Source organism: Pelodiscus sinensis, chromosome 6, assembly GCF_049634645.1.
Source record: "Pelodiscus sinensis isolate JC-2024 chromosome 6, ASM4963464v1, whole genome shotgun sequence".
Lineage (NCBI taxonomy): Eukaryota > Metazoa > Chordata > Testudines > Trionychidae > Pelodiscus > Pelodiscus sinensis.
The window spans coordinates 94,636,869-94,648,201 of NC_134716.1; the positions used below are offsets into that span (position 1 = coordinate 94,636,869).

The 11,333-nt window shown below is 40.6% G+C and overlaps 1 protein-coding gene across 9 annotated transcripts in view; it reads left to right on the plus strand.

Moving 5' to 3' along the window:
* The window catches only part of PDE4D (phosphodiesterase 4D), a 1,060,501-nt gene extending 1,051,760 nt beyond the window's left edge, over positions 1–8,741 (plus strand). For all 9 annotated transcript variants that reach the window (XM_075932865.1, XM_075932866.1, XM_075932867.1 and 6 more), the window contains 4 exons: positions 2,134–2,288; positions 2,675–2,797; positions 3,311–3,493; positions 4,186–8,741. In XM_075932865.1, the coding sequence (XP_075788980.1) occupies positions 2,134–2,288; positions 2,675–2,797; positions 3,311–3,493; positions 4,186–4,596 (872 nt within the window). In that variant the 3' untranslated portion in view covers positions 4,597–8,741. The remainder of the gene's footprint in view (positions 1–2,133; positions 2,289–2,674; positions 2,798–3,310; positions 3,494–4,185) is intronic.
* The last annotated feature ends 2,592 nt before the right edge of the window (positions 8,742–11,333 follow it).

The following is an 11,333-nucleotide window of genomic DNA, read 5'->3' on the forward strand; positions in this document are numbered from 1 at the left end:
CCAGGCAGTCTGGATGCTCCCTTTCGAAAAAGCACAGTTTTCATTACATAGAGCCTTTTTTCGAAAGAGAATTTTTGGAAAAAAAAAAAGCATTATTCCTTGTAAAACGAGATTTTCTGCAGTCGTAAAAACTGCCATGTTCTTTCAATTTACTTTCAAAAGAACGCGGCAGCAGTTAGACGCAGGAGAAGTTTTTTCGAAAAAGGCCACTTTTTTCGAAAAAAACTCTGTAGTCTAGACTCACCCTAAAAGGAATAGAGACGAACACTAGAAAATGCATCACCATCCTGAGAGACAAAGAAATCCCCCAAACAGAGGAACAATTTGTCTAAGGGTATATATAGTGATTTATGGCATCCAAGATGTCTGCCACTGACCGGGAGAGATATAGCTAGGGCACTGAGAAGAGACACAAACTCTTTGCACCCTCCGATCAGGCTGTCTGGCAAAGGTCCCTTGGAAATGTGGGAATTAAAGGTGCTCCCCCCTCAACTGTAATCCATGAGAGAGAGCAACTAAGTCTATTAAGCCATACAGTTTTCTTTAGCCTTTTTCCACAAACATACTGGGAATCGCTAATATTGAATAACATGTGCTACTTTTTTCTTCTGCAGTGATTAGAAATGTTAACATATGCAAGCCACCCACAGGGTCCCAACCTCTCTTACAGTAGCGTTGAGCACTCCTTACAGCCTTGACCTCCAGAAAGGCTGTTTATCGTGCAATTTTTCACTCTCCTTGAAAAAATAGCAAATAAACATGCTTACAGATTTTTGTGTGAAAGATGAAAGGGCTGTTGTTTGACAAACAAGGACTTTTTCTTTGCTATTATGGCTTTTCTGCCTTCAGGACAAAGAAAGGTAGAGGAAGGATTTCCTGAATCACAAGATTCACGTGTTCGGTACAGGAGAGTGAGACAGCAGGAGAATGCATAATAAAGGTCCTGAAATCTGAACACAGGAGCCTTTATGTGCAACCCATTGAGCTGAAAGGATTTTGGACTACAGTGTTCATTTAAAAAAAAAAAAAACAAGGACAGAGTGTAGAACAAACCAATGCACAGATAGATTAAGATACAGAAACTGTAATAAACAGAAATTTATGTCAATAAATGACAAGCGTGATTGCATAGAAAGTATTATTTTTCAAGAACGCAATCATTATAGGCCATTTATACAAAGGCTTGTAAACTGGTAGTGTGTGTAAAATTTAGCTTTGCTCCTGCACATTTGCTCTTCATTTTCAAAGTAGGTTAATCTGCCTAAATTGATGCATGCAGATATTTACAAGGTATTTTCCCCGGGGTGTTGCTATTTTCACTGCTTTATAGACAGGGTTAAGAATATTCACATTTGAAAAAGAAGCATTCGGCCACAAGTGATGAGTTGCATACAATTCAGTTATTGGCACAGGTAATTGCTTAAGGCCATATGGCTCTGCAAGAGAATACCGAGAAAAACCGTTGATATAGTCCAGTCACCCACCTCCCAAAATATGTTGTTTTCAAATACTAATGACCCATTTACTTCTGCAATTGTTGAAGTGAATATGTTAAAAATTAAGCTGCTTGTTGTGTGCCTGAACCAGGACAAATCCTTAGCTTTGTTTTCCTGGCTCTGAGTTATAGACAGATGCAAGTTCATTTGTATAATAATTGTATTAGAAGTTATGTGTACCATATTTTCTATCTGATTTGTTGCATATGTGGGAGGGGTTTTAAAAGTACTGATCTGATTCTGTATATTTGTTCCTCAGATTCCTTTGCTTCAGTTTGTTAGGGTTTTCTGGAATTTTAAGCCTACTTCATCAGTTCCAGTAGTTTCTGACTTACATAAAACTTGTTTCATCTGTAAGCCAAAATAGCTATTTAAGGGAGATAAGGAAAAAAAGTTCTCTCTAAATCCTGTTACAAACATTGTGAATGGACTTTTCTGCATTACCATGTGATGAGATTCCAAATGGTAAATCAAAGAAAGGGTTAGATTGACCTGCAGCCTGTGATGATTAAGAAAAGTACTGTTCTAAATATTAGAGTAGTAAGTGCTTTTTACCTGTGTTGGCAATCTGAGAAATCAAAAATAACCTGGGGGAATACAAGCTTTGTTAAAATTCTGCCTCATGACTGTCTCGCAGACTCTGAACTTGCCTTGATGTATAATGACTCATCGGTATTGGAGAACCATCATTTAGCTGTGGGTTTCAAGTTGCTGCAAGAGGAGAACTGTGACATTTTCCAGAATTTGACCAAAAAACAAAGACAATCGCTGAGGAAAATGGTCATTGACATTGTGAGTTATTTCCCATTTCTAATGCATTCCAACTAGATTAACAAAATAAATCTTAGATAGTTTTCTGATACATTATGTACACTAAAACACATAATGCAAGCAATGCAATGAACACTGCATTATGTATCAAGCATGTATGTTGAGCTCCTTTCAAGTTAAAATGAAAGGCTGGCATGAACAACAGCTTTATACCATGGGGAACCCTAGTTAAGAAAAATATTTATATAGTCATTTATGTGGATTGTGGTTTCCCTCCATACCTCCTCTATAAAAAACCCCGACAACATAAACCTCTGCCTTTTTGTGATTTGGGCTCTGTCATGTTCAAATATTGAAAAAAATAATTTACTCATTTTAGTTGATAATGTTTTGTCTTTGCCTTCAAGGTCCTTGCAACAGACATGTCTAAACATATGAATCTGTTGGCTGATTTGAAAACTATGGTTGAAACCAAGAAAGTGACAAGTTCTGGGGTTCTACTTCTTGATAACTATTCAGACAGAATTCAGGTAAGACCATCCATGCTAAAAATGGTCATTTGCCTTCATTTACTAGTTTCCCCAGTCCTACATTCTCAACTCATAACACTCTCCCTTTCCTTTCAAACATGTCTGTTAATTAGCCACAAGTGCCATGTTTGCATTCAGTAGCACATTATGTTGTGCATTGACCAGTGATTTGGTTGAGCTTTAAAGTAGGAAAATATTTTTTCAGTGTTTAATTTGCTGTGGCCTGACCTCTAAGCATCTTTGAACCTGATCAGTCTTGCACTTAAACATTTTCTATTTCTCAATATAGACAGAAGGTGTAAACGTGAGATAATTTGTGGCTATTAATGCAAGTGTGGAAAACACACATAGTCACATTCCATTTCTGCTATACAGAATAAATGCTTCACTACCTGTATTTTCAAGATTCTGTTTCACAGCCACCAAATGTGTAAATGGAAAAAAAGAGCTTTCATCTCTAGTGTTAATAACACAGGAGGTGCTCAGTAGATAATATATATTTGTCCATTTTAGGTTCTACAAAATATGGTGCACTGTGCAGATCTAAGCAATCCAACCAAACCACTTCAGCTCTACCGCCAGTGGACCGACAGAATAATGGAAGAGTTCTTTCGTCAAGGAGACAGGGAAAGAGAGAGGGGCATGGAGATAAGTCCCATGTGTGATAAGCACAATGCATCTGTAGAGAAATCACAGGTAATGCATTTGAAATAAGAATGAGATAAGCAATTGATAAGAATCAATAAGCAATTGATTCTAATAAACTTGGATTTTCGCCACTTGCTTTGTTTTATATGCATTGGTTTCTGCATGTATGTTGTTGGATTTTTTTCCCCTTTAATTAATGCAGCTTTTAAGAGGAGTTGAGATTTTCTGCTATTAAAAATAGCTGCGTATAGGCTAAAGAACTCCATCATGGCACTGTTCTGTAATGTGGGATGTGCTATAAGGAGGAGTATGGTGCATTGTTTCCTTAAACTTCCCATTAAACACACAATAGTATATAAAATAGCTGATTAGCTCAAGAGAGAGGATTGAGTTGCTGGGAATTGCATTTAAAAATAAACCTTTTCCAATATCCATTTCCCATTCATACAAAATAGAAAGCTAATGAGTCTGCTACAAAAGCTGTTGAGTATGCTACAAAAACCCATTGTCCTCGTATACTAGCATGGCTTCTTTTCAGGTTTCTTACACATATGATAACCAGTGTGTCTATGTCTGGTAACAGTGCACTCAGACATTTTATTCCGTTCATTTGGCAAGGAATTAACATTAGGAGCCACTGTCCTAGCATTTCTGTTTTGTTTTATAACCTAAATGCGTGGTTTTTTTCTTGTGAATAAGATATTCATCCTAATTTTGTCTTGTGACATTGCTTGGAACAGGTGGGGTTTATAGACTACATTGTTCATCCTCTCTGGGAGACGTGGGCAGATCTTGTTCACCCTGATGCCCAGGATATTTTGGACACCCTGGAGGACAATCGTGAATGGTACCAGAGCACAATCCCTCAGAGCCCTTCTCCTGCTCCTGATGACCAGGAAGAGGGTCGGCAGGGCCAAACTGAAAAATTCCAGTTTGAACTGACGTTGGAGGAAGATGGTGAATCAGACACTGAAAAGGACAGTGGAAGTCAAGTGGAAGAAGATACCAGCTGCAGTGATTCCAAGACTCTTTGTACCCAAGACTCAGAATCCACTGAAATTCCTCTTGATGAGCAAGTAGGTGAAGAAGTGGAAGAGGAGAGCCACACAGAACCTTGCATACTAGAGGAAGATCATTCTCCTGACACGTAACAGTGTGAAGACTCAGTTTCTTTATCTCTGTCTCTGTCTCTCTTTTTTTAATTAGAAAATTGTTTCCAAAGTGCATGTCATATGCCACAACCATGGTTGCAGCTCACTGTCACCTGCCAGGATGTTTGTTGATAAAAACTGACCTTTATTACTAAGTTTGGCACTCAGGAATATTGTAACCAGAATTTCACCTCCATGGCATCAGAGAGCAAAGGGGAAAACATCCATGAACTGCATTTTAATAAGATATCCACTTGGCAGATTTGATTACAGAAATCAGGTCTCTAAAGTGGTTTCAGAGGAGTACAGCCTATCAACAAAAGGCTGGTATCCATTGGGTGTTTTGTGTAATTTTTTATTTCACAAGCAAAGCATTGAGTAACATTTACCATCCGAGTTTTAAGAAAACAGCCAGAGAATGAACTGAGGTTTCTAATGGAAAACAGATGCCTATGAATAATGGGACACAACATGAATCTGTTACCTATAGGAAGATGAGCTGTGGAAATTGCATAATTTTCTAATTTCAAGTCTTCCTAATATATGACTGAAAAAAATAAAGTGTGGCCAAGTGGGTTGCACTGACCTCTGCATTTTGTATTATATGTAAAACAGAGATCTTTTGTAGAGCTTACTTTTATTATTAAATGTATTGAGGTATTCTATTTAAAGAAAAAAACACCTTTAGAACTTCATCTGCCGCTGGTTATTTTTTTCCAAAGAGTAACTTGCAAGTTTTCAGTACAGATCTGTGCAACACTGGATAATACTTCTAGTTATCTAGTTATAGAATTTATTTTATTTTTGTTTTGCACGTTAGATTTTTATAGTGTTGATTTGAGCTGTAAAAATCCGTTGTTTTATATACCAATGACTTCCATGAAATACTTTTGGTTATGCTGCAGGAAAAACTTTCAGTGGGACGGAATTCATTTTTGTATATTTTTAGTATAATTTTCTCAAACAAACAACAGAAGTCTGCATTGTGCTTTTGTCTTCACAGTGGAGCTGACCCTGTAACCCCTCCCATACTTACACAGGTAGTTCCACTGAAACCCATGGGACCACTCATGTGGGAGTGGGCCTAGTATGAAAAAGTGATGAACCATCTCTTTATACGAACATAACATTTATCTTTAATAAAATTAGTCCCATTACAATATCACTCTGAGGCTGGGAACTGGAGATTATTAAATAAGAACAACCTAATTAAACATATAGAATATTTGCTGTGGCAAAAGAGTAGAGTCTTTCCTATTTTGTTTCCCTTAAAACGCGGGGGGTGGGGAGTTCAGACATTTGGGCAGTAATTTCTGTTTAGTGGGCACATGGCTCATCCCAGAAGTGTGCATGTGTCTTTAAAAATAACAATTAGCATATTTTTCAGAACTCCTTTAAAAAAAAGTAAGCCAATAATTCTTGGAAAGGTTTGGATTTACCACATTATTTCACAATTTCAACATATTTTTCCTCCTTTTTTCTATGTTGTGCTGAAAGGATCCTACTTTAAATCTGATCCCTACCTCTGTCTTCTGTAGTTTAGAAGGAAAAAGAGGGTTATAGTGTCATGCTTGTCATTAAACAGTTCTACTGACAGGTCATGTGTCATGGGGGAATTAATCTCTTATGGTTGACTCTTTATTAAGACTAATTTTGATGAGTGAGTTTGGAAAACAACTACTGTAGATTCTTTCTGTGACAAATTCTGGTCAAATGACAAGGCATAATTGCTTTTTGAAAAGATGAAATGGAAATGGCACTTATTTCCTTTGCTTGAGTTCCAAGTTGAACCAGAGAATGTATAGGAAATGAATAAGGGGTTATACCACTGTCAAAGACCTAGGATAACCCCCTCCCAATTAAAAAAAGTTGGGTAATGGTTTAGCTTTCAAATGCATTTAGCATTTTTCTGTCTCCAGGTCATAGTTTTACCTGCCTTTAGCCCTGAAAGGGCTTTATCTACGAAGATACCAAAGGCAGAAAGTAAATGGAGATATCTCTGCCATGCTGATAGGAGCTTCAGGCTCTTTTCTTTCCCTCGCCATCTGCCCCGTGAAGCACACTCCCATCCAAAAATCCTTTCAATCCCCAAGAGTGCCTATAATTTTAATAATGAAAAAAGCAATATAAATTCCAAAAATCAATATGGACCTGAAAGGGTTTTACATCTGCACTAATTGAAAACAAAAAGGCTTAAAGAAAATACCACCACATTGTGAAATATACACCCATACACATGGACAATCAAGTAGTAGAAAAAGACATGATTTCTTAGAGCCAGGGATCTAATGCACTGTACAATCTTTTTTTTCTTTTTCGTTGCCAAAGTGTGTTTTAGCATTGCACACTGCTTTAACAACAATACAATTTACAAGTGGCTTTACATGTTCTAAATATTTTTGCCATAAGTAAATGCAATGAGTTGGGTACTGAATGGGAATACAAGAAAAACCTGCATTTGCTTGTAACAGTACATTTTAGCTTGCAAGTTACTGTACTCAGTAATGCTGTATTTGTTATTTTTAGGGGGGTTTGCGTCATTCTTAAAATTCATGAGCAAATACAGGTAGAACAAATTGCATTCAAAGTTTTTAAACAAAAATTGAATGAAATGGATTTTACAGGAAGATTTGACAATTCTTTTAAAATGCATTATTTATTTTATTTTGTGCCATGCATTTTTCTCACCAAATGACCTTACCTGTAATACAGTCTTGTTTGTCTCTGTTTACAACCATGTATTTATTGTAATGTACATACTGTAATGTTAATTGTAAATTATCAGTTTATTATAACATCATCCTTTATAGGTTGGTGTTGCTATATTTGGAAACTCTTGGTGAGAGAATGAATATTATGTATACATATTCCTTGTACATTTTTTCTCCTGTAATATATTCTGTGTCACCTTAGAGCTTGTTTATGGAAGATTCGAGAAAAACTATAAAATACATAAAGATATATAAATTTAAAAGCTGCAGGTCTTTGGTCCCAGGGCTGTGCCTTAACTTTGAACAATATTTTCTTCTGTTCTGCTGCATTTGAAAGTAAGGTAGTTGTGGGACTAGGGCTGGGCATTCCTACAATACTTTTAGTAGTTAATGCTTTGAGTCACCGGCATACACTAATATGTACAATACTACAACCTGTTTTCATTCATGACCACATTTGAAAGTCAAGCTTTTCTATACCTACAGTGGTGTAATTGCGATGTCTACCTGATTGTTTTCTTTCCACTTTTAAAGGCTATAATCAGGGATTACTTCAGCTATTACCTGTTCATTTTTTGAAGTTAACACAATAATTTGAAACAATACTGCACAAATAGACATTGAACAGTTCTAATAACTCATTTGGTTCTTAGGCACATAGGAAAATTAATCAGACTTCATATGCATTATTTTGGCAATGGTCCTTCATGCTCCTTCCTTATTTAGCTGTACAGGAAGTATATTATACTACTGTATAACCATAAGAGTAGGGCAAAAGATAACTTGAAACCTTGGAAATGCTTTCCAACACTAATATTAGTGTTATAAGCAGCCAAAGTTTTCCTATTTGTAGATGTACCTAAGGCTTTTGTACATGTGTGCATAATGTAGATGCACTAGGTGTAAAGGATGTCTGTAACCCTTTAAATAACACTAGTATTAGTTTTGCAGAATTGGACTCTTCTTAGCATGTCACTGAAACACCACAGTTGCTGTAGGCCAGTTAGGACTCCTGATAGCAATTAAGTTGCTAGTGTAAGAGACATACCTCTTTTCCATTCCATTGATGCCCAGCCCTTGTAGCATGTGACTGTTCAGTGAAAGGAGAGATTCTTTTTCAAGGAAAAACAGAGCCTCCTTTTTGACACAAACTGTAGATTTTAGCAGCCCTGGCCCAAAGGAATTTGATTGCTTTTGTTTTAAACAGTATAAAAGGGACATTATAATAACTGAAATCCTGAACAATTTTTTGTTTTAATTTGGTTTTCTTTTGGGTAAGTCTTTAGACTGGCAACTTGTGTGAACATGGCAAATGATTAGTCTTTCTATGATTTCTTAGTCTCTCTTACAGCCTATGGAGTAGTACTGTACATCAATATCTTCATATGAATTTTTATATGCAATGGAAATAAAAGCATGGGTTGATTCTGCCTAGATCCTGTACTGGACTTTTTTGCAAATAAAGTTTATTGTACACAGCAAGTGCCATCAATAACAACACTTTTTAAAATATAACTGAATGCAATACGACTTAGATTAGTACACTTCCATGACCATATGATATACCATGTAACAAGTAAATTAGGAAAGGGTCAATTAAGCAAAGAGTTTATCCCAACAAACAGCATTGAAGAAAGGGTCTAATCCAGTAAGGTGCTAAACACTTCACAAAATAAAACTTGTTCTTGATTCCATTGAAGATCATTGCAATTGCCACTGCCTTTAGTGGGAGTAGGAACAAGTCCAGAGAAAGAAAGGGCTTATCTTTAAAAGATCTGACACACTGAGTTTCCTTGGTGGAGCAATAAATTGAGATAGCAGAAAGGAAGAGGAGTTTCTCTAGCAAAATATTTACAAGACAACTCCTTGTCTAAATGGATGATATCACAATGGTTATTAAAGTACTGATAAAAAAAAACAATGCTTACTCTACTCAAGAAGAAATTTACAGATTTCAAGGCCAGGTGGACCCATTACTGTCATGGTCTGACCTCCTGTATAATACAGGCCATTGAACGTCTCCAGAATAATTTCTAAAGCATAGTTGGGGAGTGGGAGACTCCAACCTCCTTTTAAAACTTGTCACTAGTTCAGAATCTGTTGCTGCCCTTTGGTACATTTTTCCAATGGTTAAATTGCCCTCACTGTTAAAAAAATATACCTTACTTCAGATGGAACTTGTCTGGCTTCAATACAGGCAGTCCCCAACTTACGCGGATCCGACTTACATCGGATCCACACTTACGAACGAAGCTTTTCTCGCCCCTGAGCTCACGGGTGGCGGGTCGCCACCCGTGTCCTCCGGGGCGAGAAAAGCTTCTCCCGGTCTCCCTGGTCTGCTGGGGGGTCCAGCAAAGCCGATGGACCCCCCCCGCCAGCAGACCAGGGACACCCGAGCAAAGCCGCCCAGGCGGTGGGAGTCCCGCTGCCTGGGCGGCTTTGCTCGTTTGCCCCGGAGCAAAGCCGCCCAGGCAGCGGGACTCCCGCCGCCTGGGCGGCTTTACTCCTGTCCCCCTGGTCTGCTGGGGGGGTCCAGCAAAGCCGCTGGACCCATCCAGCAGACCAGGGGGACAGGAGCAAAGCCGCCCAGGCGGTGGGAGTCCCGCTGCCTGGGCGGCTTTGCTCGTTTGCCCCGGAGCAAAGCCGCCCAGGCAGCGGGACTCACGCCGCCTGGGCAGCTTTGCTCCTGTGCCCCTGGTCTGCTGGGGGGGTCCAGCGGCTTTGCTGGACCCACCCAGCAGACCAGGGGGACAGGAGCAAAGCCACGGAGCACACCAGCAGCGGGCGTGCTCCAAGGCTTTGCTCCCCGTCTCCCTGCAGAGCAGGGAGACAGAGAGCAAAGCCGCTGAGCACGCCCACAGGGGGACAGCCCAAGCACGCCCGGGCTGTCCCGCTGCGGGCGTACTCCGCGGCTTTGCTCTCCGTCTCCCTGGTCTGCAGGGAGACGGGGAGCAAAGCCTTGGAGCACGCCCGCAGCGGGACAGCCCGGGCGCGCTTAGGCTGTCCCGCTGCGGGCATGCTCCGCGGCTTTGCTCTAAGTCTCCCTGGTCTGCAGGGAGACGGGGAGCAAAGCCTTGGTGCACGCCCGCAGTGGGACAGCCCAGGCGCGCTTGGGCTGTCCCGCTGCGGGCGTGCTCCGTGGCTTTGCTCCTGTCCCCCTGGTCTGCTGGGGGGGGGGGGTGCAGCTAGTGCCCCCCCCCCCAGCAGACCAGGCTTTTCTTGCCTACCCCTGGGGTAGAGCAGCTGGGGGCTGCCTGGTTGGTCCCACAGCGCCGCTCCGGACCAACCCGGCAGCACCCCAGCTCCTCTGCCCCAGGTGTCCTGATTCAGCCGCTGCTGGTCAGTTTCAGCAGCGGCTGAATCAGGACGCCTGGGGCAGAGCAGCTGGGGTGCTGCTGGGTTGCTCCAGTAGCGCCGAGGAGCCGTGCTACTGGAGCAACCCAGCAGCACCCCAGCTGCTCTGCCCCAGGCGTCCCCAAGTCAGCCGCTGCTGAAACTGACCAGCGGCTGACTACAGGAAGCCCGAGGCAAAGTTGCTCTGCCCCAGGCTTCCTGGAATCAGCCGCTGATCAGTTTCAGCAGCAGCTGACTTGGGGACGCCTGGGTTTCTTAAGTTGAATCTGTATGTAAGTCAGAACTGGCATCCAGATTCAGCCGCGGTTGAAACTGATCAGTTTCAGCAGCGGCTGACGCCAGTTCCGACTTACATACAGATTCAACTTTAGAACAAACCTACAGTCCCTATCTTGTACGTAACCCGGGGACTGCCTGTATACAGTTTTGAATTGTGTTACACTTTTTTGTGCTAGCTTGAAGAACCAATTATCAAATATTTGTTTCACAGGAAGGTATTTAAAGACCATAATCAAGTCGCCTCTTAATCTTTCTTTGTTAAAACTAAATAGATTGCTTCTTGAGGCTATCACTGTAATGCATGTTTTCTAATTCTTTAATCATTCTCATGGGCTCTTCTGTGAACACTGCCAATTTATCAGCCGCCTGGAAGTATGGCCACCAGAACTGCAT